At 36.9% G+C, this 19,498-nt stretch overlaps 1 protein-coding gene across 6 annotated transcripts in view; it reads right to left on the bottom strand.

The window, feature by feature from the left end:
• Window positions 1–1,586: 1,586 nt before the first annotated feature.
• The window catches only part of TMTC3 (transmembrane O-mannosyltransferase targeting cadherins 3), a 41,733-nt gene continuing 23,821 nt past the window's right edge, over window positions 1,587–19,498 (bottom strand). For 5 of the 6 annotated variants that reach the window (XM_068400771.1, XM_068400772.1, XM_068400767.1 and 2 more), the window contains 7 exons: window positions 14,368–14,516; window positions 11,897–12,017; window positions 11,194–11,305; window positions 10,365–10,468; window positions 6,300–6,469; window positions 5,255–5,481; window positions 1,587–3,700 (listed from right to left, as the gene is read on the bottom strand). In XM_068400771.1, the coding sequence (XP_068256872.1) occupies window positions 2,880–3,700; window positions 5,255–5,481; window positions 6,300–6,469; window positions 10,365–10,468; window positions 11,194–11,305; window positions 11,897–12,017; window positions 14,368–14,516 (1,704 nt within the window). In that variant the 3' untranslated portion in view covers window positions 1,587–2,879. The remainder of the gene's footprint in view (window positions 3,701–5,254; window positions 5,482–6,299; window positions 6,470–10,364; window positions 10,469–11,193; window positions 11,306–11,896; window positions 12,018–14,367; window positions 14,517–19,498) is intronic. The other variant, XM_068400773.1, reaches the window with a different exon arrangement.

The following is a 19,498-nucleotide window of genomic DNA, read 5'->3' as shown; positions in this document are numbered from 1 at the left end:
GAGCCTGCACTGAAATTATACGCACAAATGCGTGTAACACTTAATATGCTTATTGCAGCTGTACATGTAATTTTAAACAATTTGTGTATGTATGCAAAGATGATATAAGTCATCTCTTCAGGTTTCTTCAGCAACCACAACAATTGCATTGAAGGAGAAGAGGGCTACAAATTATTTTAGTATGCTTGTCCTGTCCTTGTGAATTCCCAGTTCTTGAGGATTAGTGAAACTGGGAGCTCTGAAAAGGGATGACATTTATGGTGTTCTTGCACACGAGAATAGCAGGGAGAGAAGAAAAGATAGGCTGAGTTGAAAGGGGAAAAACACCTGTCGATTATTCTGTTCTATCTGCAAGCAAAAAGTCAAAAGTATTCTCTCTTTGATAGTTTTCCTATGAGCAAAATGCTATTTTGATTATTTTTCAGAAGTTATGCCACTTTAATTTACTGAGTAATTTTTCTCATGAGAGTTTAATTTTAAAATGGTTGACACAACCTAACAGGCTAAATACAACTCCGCACACTGACATTAGTCAAAATACTTGTTTTTACTAAAATCTCTTTAAAACAGACAAAGGGGGCATAGTACCTGCTAACAGACTGAAAGACCTACCTCCAGCATCCTTCAGTTTACATTAATTTGATGATTTTAGTTAGTTAAACCTGATGGCACCTCTTAGCATCAATAAATCTAACAATTCTTGCTAGTCCCTAAGGAGTAGCTACTTGGACGGTCAAAACAAGAGCAGCGTGACAGAGAATCAGCTGCAGAAATCCAGAATGTGCCTTTCCTCCTCTCTTCAATTTACAGACTGAATGAAAGCGGTGTGGCAATGGGATTCTGGGAACTTCTGATATAAAAGACAGTATAATCCTGGCCTGCTGCATTATAGAGAAAGTACCTTTTCTTACTACTTAGTTTCTCCCATTTTCAAATGAATGTTCCTTTGTATCACTCAGAACAATGACTAATTCTTTTGTAAAACAAAGGTTTGGAGGGAAGACTTAATATGGAAGTTAGCGTTTCTATAAAGGTCAACATACCAGCTATTTTAGCTACAAGAAACTAAGTTATTCACAGACAAGATAAAACAGTGATTTTCAAGGTGTGGTCAACAGATTCCTGGGAGCACTCCATTACACTGCTCTACAAGCAGCACTTAAAACTTTTGTATGAAGAACGGCTGCACGCCACGTACCTGTTCCTGTCTGCAGCTTTTAACTCATGTTTTTAAAAACTCACTCCCCGCCCCCAAGCCTGTCATTACCATGCAAGAAATTGTTGTGGTAACATTACAAATGATACATAATATCATGTGTATCATGTCCGTGTAAGGCCTTCAACCCTTTAAGATCCCTCCGACAGAGATAAATATTACATCTTACAGCTGGATTACTGCCCCAGGCAGAAAGTTGAGGAGTTATGGAAAGGATTAAGTTTAAACAGAAGAGTTGCTAAGGAATACTTCTATATCATGAAATAAGACAAAACATGAAGAGTTAGATTTAATGATTAATTAATTAAACTATTACTGAACCTAGCTCTTACACTTCTTTTCTTTCTCATAATTAAGGAAAACATTGGGTTTAGGTAATTGGTAGTATATTTAAACAAAAATATATGCATTGCACAAGGATAAAAGCAACACTGAAATTGCAAAGATTTTCATTTCATGTAAGAAATCAAAATGATACATTAGTGGAAAAGTGTAAATGAGAATATTTTAGTAGTCAAAATAAATATTTAATAAAAACCACACACCCATGACAAAGTATCAAAACAACAGAACTTAGTATTTGGAAGGATACTATCTACATTTCCTTGTGTTAAACATTGCTAAATTCAGTGGCTTAATTATTATCACACTGCCTTCAGCAATCATTGCTTATATTAGTGTTGTAAAAAGTCATGAGAATAGAAATACCATTCCAGTGACAGAAATAGTAAAGCTAATTTGCCATTAACAAGGAAGAGTTTACTACGCCAAGGAGTCAATCCACAGACATTGATACAAAGTCAACAAGGACTACTGCATAGCATACTGGTTACTGTACCAAAAGTGCATTTATCAGCATTCAATGAACTGCGGAAAAAGTGAGAAAACCACCCTTTTTTATATAATTTTTAAAAACAACGAGATGATTGACAGTTGAAGAAAAAAACCACACATTTCCTTTAAAAGTAAAAGCATAGTCTAAAGATTTTAAGAGCACCATAAGATTTCTATCAGGTAAAACAGTACAAACATTAGCATTGTAAGTAAAGAACAATTAAAAGGTTATTATATCATTCCATATTTAGAATGCAACTGAAAATTCTAGTGTGCTGTTGCATCCTCCTATACTACAACCAATGGCATTTTCATCACTTTTTCTTAAATTCTGGAAACAAATAATGCAAAGAAAAACTCTTTTTCATATATACCAGAGGTCTAGAAAGATTTGAACTGATGAGGTGTAAACTGAAATGCAGATAATGTTAATACAAACAGATTTATATGAGGGAAAGCAGCAGTGTCTGGCTTATCCCATTAATTCTCCATTCAGTTCTTACACTGATTCTTTGAAAGTAGCATTACTGAATATCCCTGACTACCAATGATGTTCATGAGTGCCATTTTCTCACTATTAGGTTTCTGCATTTAAGATTATTCTCAACCCTTCATCCTTTGATTCCCACCCATCCCCCACATCATATTTGCGTTGTAGTTGCAGTTTTCTCACATAAAGCACTGTAATGCTTTTTGCTGCTTGCTAAGTGATATGCAGTCAATATAATTCTTATTTTCAAAGCACTGAGACCACTTTCTAGTTGGTTCACATATTAAACAATAATTAAAAATAGTATTCTCCTCTTATTCTATTGTGACATGATAAAGACTATTCACCATTTAATATACGTTCAATCTCTTCTAGTCTTTTCAAAGCAGCAACTCTCTTTTTCTCTATGTCTTTGATCTCTTTTGCAGATTTTTTGGGAGTCTCTTTGTCCATATTGTTTTTCTGTGTTTGTTTCTTATTTTTGGAGTGCCCTTTATTGTTATCAACTGTTGTTTGGGTGGTTTTCTGCTCATTTTTTACTTCTTTCATATTTTGAAATGAATTTTTTTTTTCTTCTGCAGCTGCAGTTGCAGTCCCATCTGCTGGAAGTGATGACTGTTCTGTAGCACTGAGTGATGCAATTTTACTTCTAACTATGTTTAGATGACGCTGAATATACTCTTCATGAGGTGCCAGTGCTAGTGTTTCAACCAAACATTTTTCCGCTTTTATTAAGTCTCGTTCTTCGAAGTAAACCACACAAAGATTATGTTTTCCTTGTACATTGTTGGGATCCAGTTCCAAAATTCTTTCAAAACACATTTTTGCTCCAACAATATCCTTTTTTTGGTTCATAAGGATATCTCCTTTCAAAATCAGACCTTTGGTATGATCAGGGTAGTATCTCAGTAGGTCTTCCAGGACAGGCAAAGCCATCAATTCTTTTGCTGTCTGAGAATAAAGCAGTGCCAAATTGAACAAAGCACTTCGGAAGTTTGGCTGTAACCTTATGGCTTTCTTCATCCATGCCTCTGCTTCCGTATCTTTTTTGTCATCCATTGCCAGCATACCCAAATTGAAGTACCCATTTGCATCCTGTGGTTCTTCTTTCACATAATGTAACAGTCTTTGTTTAGCTTCAGGTCTAAGCCTAGCATCACCTAAATGACAGGAAACACATTTAATTCTAGATTTACTCTGAAGGATTTTTAGAGCAGGCCTGTAAAATGCTAATTTTTATACAAATTAAAATGTACCATCTTTAACACAACTGTAAAAGGGAAAGGGTTTAAAATGCTACTTTTTCTCATTGCTGTGCAACAGCAAAAGTAAACGACATCTATCATCTTCACAGAATGAAACTACTTATACTTGAACTTGTGGCCAAAGTCAGCATCATTTTTCTATTATCTGTTTAATTATATTTATGTAGACACAAAGGTGTCTCTACAAGTTTAAGAGAAGTTATTTTCATGTACGGCTGAGCAAACGGAATGCAGAGAAGACATCAGTTCTGACAAACCAGCTCTTACAGAGGCAAATCTGGAGTGGAAAATCTCATTTTGTTAAAGACAGATTGAAAGAGTCTGAAGACAGAGATCACACAGGGTGATTTCAGATGTAGCCAGGCTAAAATATCTTGTAACACCAAAACAATAAAATCTGTAACTCCTATATTTTAATTTGCACCAAAGTTTGAAGAAGATATAGTAAAATAATCTTATCTGATAATACCAGAATTAGCTAGACTAGCTTGTAGTCTGTGCTATTTTTCTGAATACTCCAGTGAACATATTTTAGTAAGGAATTCCAGGCATAAACTTATTGAAGGATGGGGGAGCAGGGAGCTGATTTTAACCACCTTCTTTCAGCTCCTGAAACAGTGCTGCACCTTCCAGTATGAATAATTTAATACCAGATAGCTACTGCTTCTGCTTGTTTGAAGCCCCTTGTGTTTCTACAGACAAGAAATAACTACCTAACTGACAATGTGAGAAGAGATGGAGGATAATCCATTTGCATCTGCTCCACTCAACTCCGTATTCTCTCTTTCTTAGGGGTAGTTTACCATCCCAACAAAAAGGAAACAAACCTTACTAGTCATTTGTCAAATACTCTTTGCAACAGCCTGAATTCACAAAAGGCTTACACTTACCCATACAGCTAGAAAATATACATATGAAAAAAATGAACTCATGAAAATCCGTCTTAATTCATACTAATTATTAGCAGTATTACAGAGGAACCTATGAAAAAATTCACATTTCCTAGGGCTAGATTTAAAGCCCACAGAAGTCAGCTATATTTTTTAGTCAGTGAAGGATGAAACCAATCAATATAAATACAAAAGATAGATACTACACATATTTTACTATATATGATTTTTTTTAAGATTATATAGGCACAATTTTTAAGATGTTTGTGTAACACTACTCTTTATATGTATAAGATCCTATATTGTAAAATAGCTAAGGTATATGTACACTTTGCAGAAATTCTATACACTACCAATAAATTACAAGGCTCACTATTACAATAAATGGTTTCTTCTTTGCTGATGCTATGAACTTCTGCTTTCCAAAAATAAGACAAAAAATTTCCAAAAATAAAACTGCTGCTTTCCAAACATAAAACAGTTAACTTCAAAAAAATTAAATAGTATGGATCCTATACATGCAAATACACAATATTTATATAAGGGACAACTAACATACCAGATTCCTGCATTAGCAGCGCTGAGTTGAATAATGCCAGTTTATGCGTTGGGTTGAGTTCTAGTGCTCGGTTGAAATTCTTCAGGGCTTCTGTTGGATCTTTCAATTCAATGTAAACAATTGCCAAGTTGTACCACAGGTCTGCATTGGTTCTGTCTAGTTCTAGAGCTCTAAGATAAGCTTCCTTAGCTTTCAGAGGTTTGTTCATTTTTAAAAGTAATTCTCCCCTGTTGAAGAATCAGATTTAACCTTCAACTTTTATTCATACTAATATGAAAATAATTGACAAGTTTTTTTAAAAGTTTGCCTTCCTATAGGCAGTAGATGAGAGCTAATAGTGGGTTTTTTTGTTGTCTTTTTTGTTTGTTTGTTTGTTTTAAACACAAAACAATACAGGACCTTTACATACCATTCCCAAAGCTTTCAGCTCTCAAAAGTCTGTATAGAGCAAATGCATATGCAGGACAAAACCCAAAAAAGTAGTGATCAAGGGTTCCTGATATTGGCTCTGTAATTACGGTGCAACAGCTATAGTTTATGCATCTTTGCACCTCCCCAAGTTCCAATGGGAATCACAACTAACAAAATAGTGAACAGAAGCCTCAAGACTCACAGCCACATTACTCTCATCTACTTAGCTGCCATTTATGTGCTTTTTAGTTAAACAATTAGCACTTTCTGGACCACCTTTAATGAAAAAGGATAAAGAAAGCTCCATGATTCAGACTAACCAAAAGGTTTTTAGCTCAAAACTAAACTCGGAGATTAGAAATTTGAGTTTGAGATTCATATAGAAATCTAATGGAAGCGTCTTGCTATACAGGGTTTGAATACACAGCCTATGTGTAAACACACCACTTGAAGCAGGAATTTAAAAGAAAAGGGCTTGTAATGAATAACTGATTATTGCCCCAAATCTTCATCTTTGCATTTGGAAATGAATCAATTTCAGCAGTTAATTCAACTGTATGAACTAAATACTGTTCATAGTACTGCAAATAAATGTTTATTCAAGAATATGTATCTCTAAAATTAGAAAAGATACCTGCTGATGTAAGCCTGCTTGAAATCTGGCCTCATACTAATCGCTTGTCGATATAATTGATCCGCTTCTTCAAGCCGAGATTCATTTGCTCGAATTAAGTTTGCAAGATTAATATAAACATTCAGATGGTTAGGAGCAACTCTTGCTGCATACTTTTTACCTGGAATAATCTGTCAAAAAGAATGTATGTACCAAACACAGATGAGTAAAAATACAGAAGACAGTAAGTATAGATCTTCTCTTCACTCTGCCACATCTGTTTTAGGGTATCACTTGACATTAGTGTGCAGGCTCTTAATGATTACAAATAGCAATTCTTCTTTCCCAGAAAATCATACCAAAATATAAACAGAATATTTTTTCTTCCTTAAGAGATAGATGACTTTTATATCATATTTATCACTTAATTAAGCTCTGCTACTACCTAATTAGGTTCATGCAGATGGCCATTAGACACCAACCAAACCTTGCAAAACTTCCCCCATTCAGACAAAGAATAATGCCTAAAGCCTAAACTGACATTCTATCAGACATTTTCATTCCTTTTTTTAACCCTCCAGCCCAAGATAAGCATAAATAAGATTTTACCAGCCACTGATATAGCAGATGAAAAGTGGTTGTGAAAGATGAAAATGCTATGACATTGAAACTGCTACACTGTTTATAATTTAGCCATCTAGAAGCTTCATACTGTTTCACAATACAAGCTTTTTAATGCCATACTTCTATTCAAGGGACTGCTGATTTTTGTTGTCAGTCTCATTTTACCCACAGCTTTTGTTACCTTCATACGTTCTCCAAAATATTCTTCTCTAATATTTGCTAGGTATAAATATAACTTAACAAAGGGTAACAAAGCACATGTTTTTAAAAGTATATTCAGGCAAAGATTTTTTTGTTGCTGGTCTGGCTACCTTCTCCCACCCCCCATGCTGCATTTAAACCTTGAGGGCTCAGAAACTCAGTCATCATCAATGTATTCGCTGTAAGCGAAAATAAACCCACTGTAACTAGAAACCGTAAGTGTACTTTTTTAACTGCTGCTTTCTGTTATGTCCTCAATGTCAGGAAAAAAAACTCCACAGGAGTATAAAAAGTAACTTTAAATAGTTTAAACAAGGAAGTCAAGCTAGCATTTTTTTAACAGCCATGATTGTATACAACCTACTGTTTTAATAGATAGGTTTTAAAAAAAAAAAAAACCACTAACGACTTGAAAGTATCACAGAATCACAGAATGTTAGGGATTGGAAGGGACCTCGAAAGATCATCTAGTCCAATCCCCCTGACGGGGCAGGATTGCCTAGACCATATCACACAGGAACGCGTCCAGGCGGGTTTTGGATGTCTCCAGAGAAGGAGACTCCACAACCTCTCTGGGCAGCCTGTTCCAGTGTTCGGTCACCCTCACCGTAAAGAAATTTTTCCTCATATTTAAGTGGAACCTCCTGTGTTCCAGCTTGCACCCATTGCCCCTTGTCCTGTCAAGGGATGTCACTGAGAAGAGCCTGGCTCCATCCTCATGACACTTGCCCTTTACATATTTATAAACATTAATGAGGTCACCCCTCAGTCTCCTCTTCTCTAAGCTAAAGAGACCCAGCTCCCTCAGCCTCTCCTCATAAGGGAGATGTTCCACTCCCTTAATCATCTTTGTGGCTCTGCGCTGGACTCTCTCTAGCAGTTTCCTGCCCTTCTTGAACTGAGGGGCCCAGAACTGGACACAATACTCCAGATGCGGCCTCACCAGGGCAGAGTAGAGGGGGAGGAGAACCTCTCTCGACCTGCTGACCACATCCCTTAAAATACACCCCAGGATGCCATTGGCCTTCTTGGCCACAAGGGCACACTGCTGGCTCATGGTCATCCTGTTGTCCACTACGACCCCCAGGTCCCTTTCCCCTACGCTGCTCTCCAACAGCTCTGCCCCCAACTTGTACTGGTACATGGGGTTGTTCTCGCCCAGATGCAGGACTCTACACTTGCCCTTATTATATTTCATTAAATTACTCCCCGCCCAACTCTCCAGCCTGTCCAGGTCTCTCTGAATGGCTGCGCAGCCTTCTGGCACATCAGCCACTCCTCCCAGTTTGGTGTCATCAGCGAACTTGCTGACAGTGCACTCTATTCCCTCATCCAAGTCATTAATGAATATATTGAATAGAACTGGTCCCAGTACAAACCCTTGCGGGACTCCGCTAGACACAGGCCTCCAACTGGACTCTGTCCCATTGACCACCACTCTCTGGCCTCTTTCCTTCAGCCAGTTCACAATCCACCTCACTACCCGATCATCCAGACCACACTTCCCCAGTTTAGCTGCGAGGATGCTGTGGGAGACCGTGTCAAACGCTTTACTGAAATCTAGATAGACCACATCCACAGCTTTACCATCATCTATCCACCGGGTAACATCCTCATAAAAGGCTATCAAGTTGGTTAAGCATGACTTCCCCTTGGTGAAGCCATGCTGAGTGCCCCTAATGATCCCCCTATCCTTCATGTGCCTAGAGACAGCATCAAGAACAAGTTGTTCCATCACCTTTCCAGGGATGGAGGTGAGGCTGACCGGTCTATAGTTACCCGGGTCCTCCTTCTTGCCCTTTTTGAAGACTGGAGTGACATTCGCTTTCCTCCAGTCCTCAGGCACCTCTCCCGTTGCCCACGACTTAGCAAAGATGATGGAGAATGGCCTAGCAATGACTTCCGCCAGCTCCCTCAGCACCCGCGGGTGCATCCCATCAGGGCCCATGGATTTATGGACGTCCAGGTTGCTTAATTGGTCCCTGACCCAGCCCTCAACTACCAAGACAGATTCCTCCTCTATCCTGACTTCTTCTGGGGCCTCAGGGGTCCGGGGCTCCTCAGGACAGCCTCCAACAGTATAGACAGAGGCAAAGAAGGCATCCAGTAACTCCGCCTTCTTTTTATCCTCTGTCTCCAGGACCCCCACCTCATTCATCAGTGGGCCTACATTGCCTCTAGTGTTGGTTTTACCTGCAATGTATTTGAAGCCCTTTCTGTTGTCCTTGACCTCTCTTGCAAGGTTTAATTCCAAGGAAGCCTTAGCTTTCCTAGTTGCCTCCCTACATCCTCTGACAACAGACTTTTATTCCTCCAAAGTGGCCAGCCCCTCCTTCCACGATCTGTACACCCTCTTCTTCCACTTGAGTTTGCCCAGCAGTTCCCTGTTCAACCATGCAGGTCTCCTGGTACCCTTCCTTGACTTCCTACCTGTTGGGATGCTCTCATCTTGAGCTCGGAAGAAGCAGTCCTTGAATGCTAACCAACTATCTTGGGCCCCCTTACCTTCTAGTACCCTGTCCCATGGGATTTCCCCTAGCAATTGCTTGAAAAGGCCAAAGTTGGCCCTCCTGAAGTCCAGGGTTGTGATTCTGCTAGCTATTCTGTTCCTGCCACATGAGATCCTGAACTCTACCATCTCATGGTCACTACAACCAAGGCTGTCCTCAACCCTCACCTCTTCAACCAGACCCTCCTTGTTAGTGAGGATAAGATCCAGCAGCGCTCCTCTCCTAGTTGGCTCATCCACCATTTGCATCAGAAAGTTATCATCAATGCACTGGAGGAACCTCCTGGACTGAGGATGGCTGGCTGAGTAGGCCTCCCAGCAAATATCAGGGTAGTTGAAATCCCCCATGACAACCAGGGCCTGTAATTGCGAGACTGCTCTCAGCTGCCTGTAGAAGGCCTCATCACCCTCCTCATCCTGATCTGGTGGCCTCTAATAGACACCCACAACAGTATCACCCCTGCCAGCCTGCCCCTTAATTCGCACCCACAAACTCTCAACTCGCTCCTGATCCGCCCCTGGACAGAACTCAATACATTCTAGCTGCTCACTCACATAAAGAGCAACTCCACCACCTCTCCTTAGTGGCCTGTCTTTCCTGAACAGGACATAGCCATCCATGACCACATTCCAGTATACATTCCAGTATACAGCAATACAGAGCTTCAGGAAAAACATGAAAACCGTATCATGAACATAGGTCTGAAAGAGTTCCCTCCTATGGCAGTAGAGAAAATAAAGTCACTAATTACCTGTGGCATCAATGATTTAGCAATCATATAGGATTCTTCAGCTTCTTTAGTTTTGTTTAAGTTTTTGTAAGTTCTTCCTACATTCATGTGGGCACCAATATCATCTTAATAAAGAAAAGAATGAAATTTCAAATACTTCCATGCACTGAGTATCATGAAAATAAATACCTATGCCTTCAGAGTAGTGTTAAGTACAGGGGTACTGCATAAAGACCAACAATAACAAACAAAAGCAATTCTATATTATTTTTCATCTTAGTTATTAAGCTAGTATTTTAACCATGAACCAAAGATGGATTAATAAAGTTACTTGGGAAATGGTAAAAAATTTAAGGTCATACTACCACGTATCTATCTTTAATCTCTTGCTATAGTAGAAACACATAAATTGAAGGTTATTTATTAGGCTTCTAAAAGGAAAAAGGAAAGGTTGTTCAGTACTACCTAGAACTTCTTTTGCAACAGTATGTAAAATAGAGTAAATGTGCACTTTCATGATATCTAGATTTTTTTTTTATACACCTCCTTAGCTTTAAATAAGAAAATTAAACAATAATGTTTCATAAAAATTACAGTTTAAGTTAATTCAGAAAGAATGTCATCCAAATAATAGTTTTAAATGGAAAGTCTTCGCATCTTTTTATAGATAGAAACTTTTCTGGAGGACTTTATTTCCAAAAATTATGGATCAAATAACTTAAGTGTATGACATTGTTTGATGTTCAGTTGGAGAAAAACAGATCACTGAGGAGATTTTAAGTAAGCCAAGCATACCGAAATAGTAGGAGTGCTGAGATATCATTCAATGGCAACTAGTCAAAGCTTTTACCTGGTTGCACTTGTGTGGCTTGTATAAAGAACTGCAGAGCTCTTTCAAAATTCTTCTCATTTTCTAACGCGTGCCCCACATTGTTCCATAGTTTTGCATTGTTCTTATTTACCTAAAAACAGAAAAAAGATACCAATGCATAAGGTAGTAAGCTGAAATTATGTAACAACCGATTTTAACTGTCTTAAAAGATGTAAAAATGCACAGCAAATGACAGATTTAATCAAGAAAAGAATAACAAAACACTGCATACCAAATGATTACACTGAACTTGTTGCTCAACAACGATTTATTTTAGTTATTTGCCCCTAGAAAAAAACTCATTATAATTGTTATGGGATGTTGTACAAACTATCCTATCATGCCACATGCACATTGAAGAAACTATTCTATGCATCAAACTTTTTGTAGATTTTTGTACTGAAACATATTGTGCTTTCGTCCAGATAACAGAATACATTCAACTGCTTTAACAAAAGAAAAAATTGTCATCTATTTCTTGCACATGAATTCCCATACGTACATTACTCTGCTTTTAAAGCATTCCCAACAGCAACTAATTAGATGTTAATACTGTCAACGTAGAAATAAAAGTAGCAAAACAAGCACCATTTCTCTCCATTTTTATCATGCTTTACTGCAGCTTTTTGAGAAGAAAAGCAACACAAACTTTCCATTACCCCTTTCAAATAGAATACAGTACCTTTAAAGCTGACATAAACAATGTGTACTCTGACTCCCAATCCCAGTTTCTGTGCAGTGTTTTTAAGGCATGAGTGAACAGTACCGCAGCCAAACAAACCCAAGAAATTTTTCTTAGCACGCTATTAAATAAAACAAAGATTTGTTATAAGCACACAAACAATTCTAATTTATATTAGAACAAGTATCTCTCATGCTAGGAGGCAAATAAACTGAGGAACATATTTGTGTATGGTATACTCCAATTTATTTGCCTCATCACTGAATAGCACACTCCAAAATTTGAAAGGAAATAATGTCCAATTTCAAGTTAATTTTGTTATTTACCTAATTTTTGTTACCATTATGCAATTCACTTAATCAGAACAAATACAATCCACATAATATAATGTAAACAAAAATACAGGAAAATTATACTTCTGTTAGAGCTTATCTGTAATTTAAGGCAATGAACATGATCATGATGTCAAACAGTGAGGTTCTTCAAAACACTGCACAAAATGTTAAAAAATGAAAAAGCAACTACAATATCATCTATCCTTTTGTTTCATGTCATAAAATTTCACACACATTCTTTACTGCACACATCATCAGTCTTTCCTACACTGTAGAACACATCTTAATAGAGAGGTCTGCTGTGGAGACTACCCAATCTTCCATAAGCAAATAAAATCCTAGTGTTACTGTAATATCTAAATACGAGAAAGGTTTAGTGTCTTTGTAGCAATTTTATTTTCAATGTTGCAAACTGGGGCAGAAGTCACTCTCTGTGACAACCTTGTCGGGAATAATCTAGATTTCATGCAGTTTTATTTTTCTGGAGTTCAAACATGACTGACTTCAACTGCAACAGATATAAAACATTTGCTTTAACATGCTGGTCATTTAGTCTCCGAATTCCAGTTTAATTATGAAAAAACATAATAAACACCCAGCAGCCTTCCTACAATTATGAATATAATTTTGTTTTTAAAAATCTCATTCTTGAGCAGACATACGGCTGTTCACTGTTGCCAGCTACTTCTTATACTTGACTTATGCAACAGTTGTTCACACCGCTATGTACTTCACAGGAGTTTGCTAAAAACTGAAAGGCTTTTTCCCCCCCCCTCTGTTTTTAAGATAGACAAAATGCTGTGCAGACTTAGATGACCATGCTTCGTTTTAAACAATATTAAAACATAAAAAGTAGAACAGCAGAATTAAGAGAGAAGTTCTAAAATATTAGCAAAGTGACTGGTGAGAACTGGCATATGCAGTAAACCATATCCCCAGGATCTACAGGAAGGTTTTTTCTTTCTACATATTTGTGAAGCAAGTAGCCTTTTTAGAGTGCTGATTCCCAATATTTTTGTAGTGAACTACACTGCTGCCTGATTTTTCTCCCCAGCCATCCTCTCCTTATTCCTCTCTGGCTTTCACATCGCTTCTATTTTTACTGCCTCGTAGTGGGATTTGTGGTAATACTTTCTCCTCACTCCCACAAAGTATCACTAATTTCTCATTATCCAGCGCTGCCAGCTTTGGCAGCACCAGTTAGTAAGTTATACTGCAAGGCCTCACCTCTAATGATAGCAGACACCATAAGACTGGGAACTGCTGCCTTTCCAGTTCTCTGAACTAGCATTAGGATGCCATTGGGGTAACAAGGGTAAAGCATCCACATCAGAGGGAGGTATGTGCAGATCAATGTAGAAAATAGCAGAGAAAACAAAGGTGCGTGCAAAACATGCTTTTAGAGAAGAATTTCCTAAGAAGAAATTGTTAACCAAAAAATTCTTTAGTTTAACAAATACTGAATGGCTCTGATGTCTACTCTAGCACGGCAGGTCTGAAAATTTAATCAGTAAAAGATATTTTAATATGCTGTGGACCAATATACACACATTATATAAACTTCAGTCAGCAATCACCTTTGAATAAAGTACAAATCAAATCTGGCCAAGACATTTGTCTAATCCTTAAAAATGTCTAGGATTTAAACAGAAAATATTTTTGTTTCTTTACAGAAAAGAGATGGGTTATACTACTAGGCTTATAGGGAAACTTCATTTTGTAGCAGTGTCTAATGTAAGTTATACTGCATTCTAAAAATGTTTGGTGCAGTTTGAGGCCTTTTTATATGCCTCTATACATATATATAAAATAAGAAATATATAAAATATATATGCGTATACATGTATGTGTGTGTGTGCATATATATGTACATACATTTTAAATAAACATTGTAATACCCTCAGAATAATCCACTGGTCTCCTAAGAACTTTCTTGTTGTCATTTGTTCACATGACTGCCAAACAGTTACTTGGTCATTACTCTGTGTTCCTTAAGAACTTGAAACAGAGTAACAGCTATAACATAATAAATTCATACTGGTAAAATCTCTACTGGGAAAGCTTGCCATTATAAATATGATTATCTAATATGAAATTAAGAGAGATGAGTTAAACCAGCCACCAACACTACCTTACCTTTTATTTGATAATTTCTTCCATCCATGTGCTACTAAAATGCAGAATCCCATGCTAGGAACATACAACACTCGTTCTGCTACTACGAATCCAACAGGAAAAAAGAGGTTTGATGCAGGAATGAATGGTAGCACTATTAAGCAGAGTGCCTAGAAAAGAAATGCAAATGAATTAGTAATCAAGATTAGGCAGTGATAAACTGTACCCAAGAAACAAATTATGAGAGAGTTACAAAAAAATCCCAGAAAAAGACATACATAGTAGACCTTTCGTAGTAGACCTTTGGTTTTTTTTTAATTTTAAACATTAAGATCTGTTTTACGCTGAGACCACAATGAACATGAAAAGTTTTAATGTGTAAATGACACTATTCCCTACTTAAGGGCCTACAAGTGTATTTGTTTTTCTATACCACACAAAAGAGCAGCTGTATGACAAAACACCAGGATCAAAGGATCAAATTCAAAACAATGTTTTAATAAGAGTTCCACATACAAAAATATGACAGTCTAAGAACCTTGAACCTTATAACAATTAAAAATTTATACCAGCTTATATGACGCATAAAGCAGTTATTTTTACAATACAATAAAGTCAATTTTTAGTTTCTGTAAAAAATATGAAGAAATAACATAAAAATCATATTCAACCACTGAATAAATATCAGTGTTCAGATAGTGCACTAAAGGCATCCTGAAATATCTAAAATGACAAGGCACTTAAAAACTGCATAATTACAGCTCTTAGGTTGGTGACAGACATCTTAACAAAAGGTGTGTTTATTAAAAGAAAAGAGAAATCCATCTGCTGCAAAGGAAGCGGACATGACCATTTGCTTTAAGTCCTGGGTGACTGATTGTTAAATAGCAGCTTTACAATGTCTGGTACCAGAAAAGACCTATTATTTGAAAATATCTGGCCTTCAAGTCACAAAACCCAAAAAACACTAGAGAAATGGAATGTCTCCTTGAACAAAGAAAGTAGGAGGAATTTTCTAGAAATTTTCAATACAACTGGTTGTCACCTTCTCTCTAGATTTAAGCATAACTTTAACTGCCTTCTCCATGATAAAATAGCTAACACATCCAGTCTGAAAGTCAATCTAGGATTTCACGTATAAAAATGCAACACTGATTTAAAACTTTAAGGTTTTAGCTCATGTTTCAAGGGGCCAAGAATACACAATTGATTAACACAGCTCAGCTGATCCACAGCAACTCATTAAGCTACACAAAAATAAATACATAATTGAGCCTTAAAGAAGTCACAAGCACAATATAGAGAATATGTTGATTACTTGGGGATGAAATTTAATTTAATGCCACTTCACATTCCTCTCTCTTTCTCCTTTACATTTTTATAGTACGTGCGCCTTACAGAGCACCTAATCAATTTGTAAAAGTAAAAGCCTCAACACATGACTCTATCATAGATTTTTGTAATCCACTTTGAAATGCAGGATTCATCATGCTATCCCCAAGCCAGTCCTCTGTACCAGTTTTTAATTTAGTTATAGCAAATGCCTTCACACTTTTGGGGGTGGATTAAGGGAAGTGTGGGTATCATTCTGTATTTCATTTTGTTTTGAGCAGCCAAACGTATTTGTAAGTAAAAAAGCAATGTACAAAAGCACATTTGAAGTGTGCTTTAGAAAAAATGTACTGTTTTGCAAATGTTTTTACTGCAATGTGAGTAAACTGTATTTAGCTTTAAAATGTATGTAAGGCTTGTACATAGGCTTAAATGAATTAACTTATTTTATTAAATCTTCTGATAAACTGATTTGAAGAAGTCGCCTCCTAAGATTTAAAAAAATTATTCTCTTACATTATTGCTCACAAAAAGCAGTTTGTTTTGGTTTGTTTTTAATATAGTAAGGACATCGGTCCCACAGCCCCATGAGGTCAACTTATGTATAGTGAAAGCCAGTTCTTTCCAATGGGTTTGAGAGGAAAGGATTCTGCAGCTGATATAGCAAGTGCTTGGTCTCCACTGAGTGCTTATGATCTAGGCATCTAATAAAAAGGCTTTTGCGCGTTCTGCTCTGTGCAATTCCTATGATGACAAACATTACACAATGTTTTGCTGAATTTCTCTTTTCATCCTTTTGCCTCTCCTTCAAATACAATTTCTTGGGCAATAGACTCAAAGCCCTAGTGCAGATAAAAACGCATTCTCTTCTGTTCATTTCTTCTTTCTTTTTATCATAGTCTTTCAGCAGATGCAGAGGCTCTGTTCATGGTCAAGGCAACTGGGAAAAAAAAAAAAAAAGACAGAAACCATTAAAGTATGCAGAAAGAAAAAAGCATATGACAAAACTCTAAAATATGACCATAAGCTATGAAGAATATCTGAGCTGCTAAGTAACCAGTAAAAAGTTCACAAGGAAACATTTCAAAGCCTGAGTGAGGTGTAAGCACAGGGAGTAGAGAAATAAATATTGTTAAATTTAAAAGTATTGATGCCTTGGCATGACGCTTAAAAGCGTTAAAAACTTACTCCAAGAAGCCTACGGATACCTGTCTGTTCCTGACACTTGCACAGTAACAAGCCACCAAAGTGTGTGGCTGAGTAGCATGGAGTGCTGTCTTATCAGAAGAGAGGTAAAGCACCCTTGTTTGGGACACTTAGCAAATATCAAAAGATACTAAAAAGCTTTTATTAAATTTTGCCAGCCAACAAAGGAATGTCTATATCCAAGAAATTCCATGAACAAACAAGGGCAATGATCACAGCTTGATTCTGAAACCTAATGAAAAGCCAGCAAAGTAATTCTAGATCGGTACTATTCTTAGTACTCAACATTTTCAATATTTATAGTGTAACCTATTTATAAAGGTCACTTAGTCTGAAAGTCAAGTTATCTGACGGTTCACAGGGATAAAGTAAACAGAAAATATAAGAGATTTAACTGCTCATACATTGTTTCCATGGCACATCCTTTATTAATGCAAGAATAATTGATTACTTCAAGCAGCATAATGACATTAACCTAGCAAAGCATGTGTTCCAGTTTATAATATACAATCCCATTTTTTGTTAGTTTAAAAAAAAGGCAATTTATCTGTTTTGTCCTCTTCTAGTTCTGTTATTTTGAAAACGCAATTTTAGAACCTATAGCAAAAATTAAAATAAGACAAAAAGAAACACAATATACCCACTTACCGGAGTTATTTTTCCTGGAGATGACTGGTATCAAACAGATGAAAACTGACTGAAAAGGAGTCCTTTAACCTTTGCATCTCCCAGCAATGAGTTCATCCTGCCAGACTCTACTTGAGGAGAAATGTGGAATGTCCACTGGCATTTGAGGAAGTGGGAGAAGGAATTCCTTCTTCTGCCTTGTCCCTCAAGCAGTACAGTACCAAATCCATATCCACATCAGCAAATAAAGACAGACATGTTCAGACATACTTGCGACCTCCCTTCTCTTTTGCATTTTGGATCCCTCTCTTCTGCATTTTCTTTGCAAAGTCCAAATAAACATCTTTATTTCTGCAGCAGGTCTAAAGTTGTACCTTTTCTGATCTCATAAACAAAAGTAACTTGAGACTTTTCCCTTACATCAGGCTTCAGCATGACACCTCAGGGTTTCATTGCCCTAGTGCAAGAGCCAAAACATGCTAGAGATCTGTAATGACAGAAGCTCTTTACAAAGCCCTTCATTACTCCTTTAGTGTGACACACATCAGAGTGTGAAACATCAAACAGTGCAGTCAATCATGGTACCAACTGTGACGAAGTCACTATTATACTAATACCGTGTGGCATCCATATGGACAGCACATACAATTCACACCTGCCAGGGTATTATTTTATTTTGACCAGCACAAATTCAGGCTTTTATTGGCAGAACTGAGAACCAAGTGCAGAAAAAAGATTTTTAAGACTAGTAATGCAACACAGTTACCTGGAACATTGCCATAATCTGTGTAAACTGGTATCACTAAACAGAGATTCACTTCCTTCACTTCAAAGACGGTACTATGATTTCTCTAGTAAGCCAGATTGAGAAGCCGTAAGAAAGAGATTGTTCTCTCCCCCTCTCTTCCTGTGCAGACTATCCAGTCTGCATCAGGACATTAATGCCTTACTGGAAGGCAGAAATAGGCTTTGGCCTACAGTGCTGCTGCATGTTATAATACATAACAATTAATTTTTAATATAAAATATTGCATTCTTATCTCCTAAGAAATTAGCTCCCAGGCTTTTAGATATTATGTCTGAAAAAAATCAGCATCATACTGAAGGTTATATACACAACATAGGTATATATTAAAGTAAATGAACTTTCATTAAACAAGGATTATACTGGGTTAAGTGACATTGAGGTTCACAGGCTGAACTGAACTCAGAAGACCCCTCCTATAAAACACACTTGGAATAATAAAAACAAATATAAAAAAACCCACCCTCAAACAAAAACTGATTTACAACAATGTATGCTGACAACTCCATTAACCCTTTCCTCTTCTGAACTTTACTGGGTAGGGAATAAACAGAAATGTAGGGGAACAAAGAGCCTTAAAGCTCAAGAGCTGTCCTATGAAAAAAAGTGAACCACTCCCCACACACATTTCCATTGCTATCAGTGCAGTGGAGAAAAATTGTTTCAGCTTATGTAAGAAGGAAGATTAAACTACTCCTTTACATCTTGTAAGTGCTGTAAAACTATAACATTTTTTTCTGGGTATGTCACCTTGCACATTTATTATATCAATAAGCTATTCAAGTCTCTTTTCTTCATACACAGTCTTCAGGACAACAGGCTTCATCAGGAATACAAAAGATCATTTTCACAGATCTTCTACTGAAACAAATTGTCTCGCTCCAGTGACAAGAAAAACCATAGTAGTCAGAACTATAATGTTAGGTTTCTTTGAAGTGAATCAAAGGTTGTCAGCTGATTAGCAAATAAATCCTTAGTCTTAAGTTCTGCATAAATATTCCCACCCACCTGAAACTTTTGTTGGCTGGAGTTACATATCAAAAAGTACATTATTTCTGAAGTATACTAAGATTTCTGCATACAAGTTTGTTATAAAAAGCATGGTACCAGGTAATCATTAATCTTGCGAAAATTTACAATGGAAGCAATCAAAAAGATGACTAGGTTTGGATGAAAAAAATA

The sequence above is a fragment of the Nyctibius grandis genome, chromosome 5 (assembly GCF_013368605.1).
Source record: "Nyctibius grandis isolate bNycGra1 chromosome 5, bNycGra1.pri, whole genome shotgun sequence".
NCBI lineage: Eukaryota > Metazoa > Chordata > Aves > Nyctibiiformes > Nyctibiidae > Nyctibius > Nyctibius grandis.
This window is presented reverse-complemented; position numbering and strand designations above follow the sequence as displayed.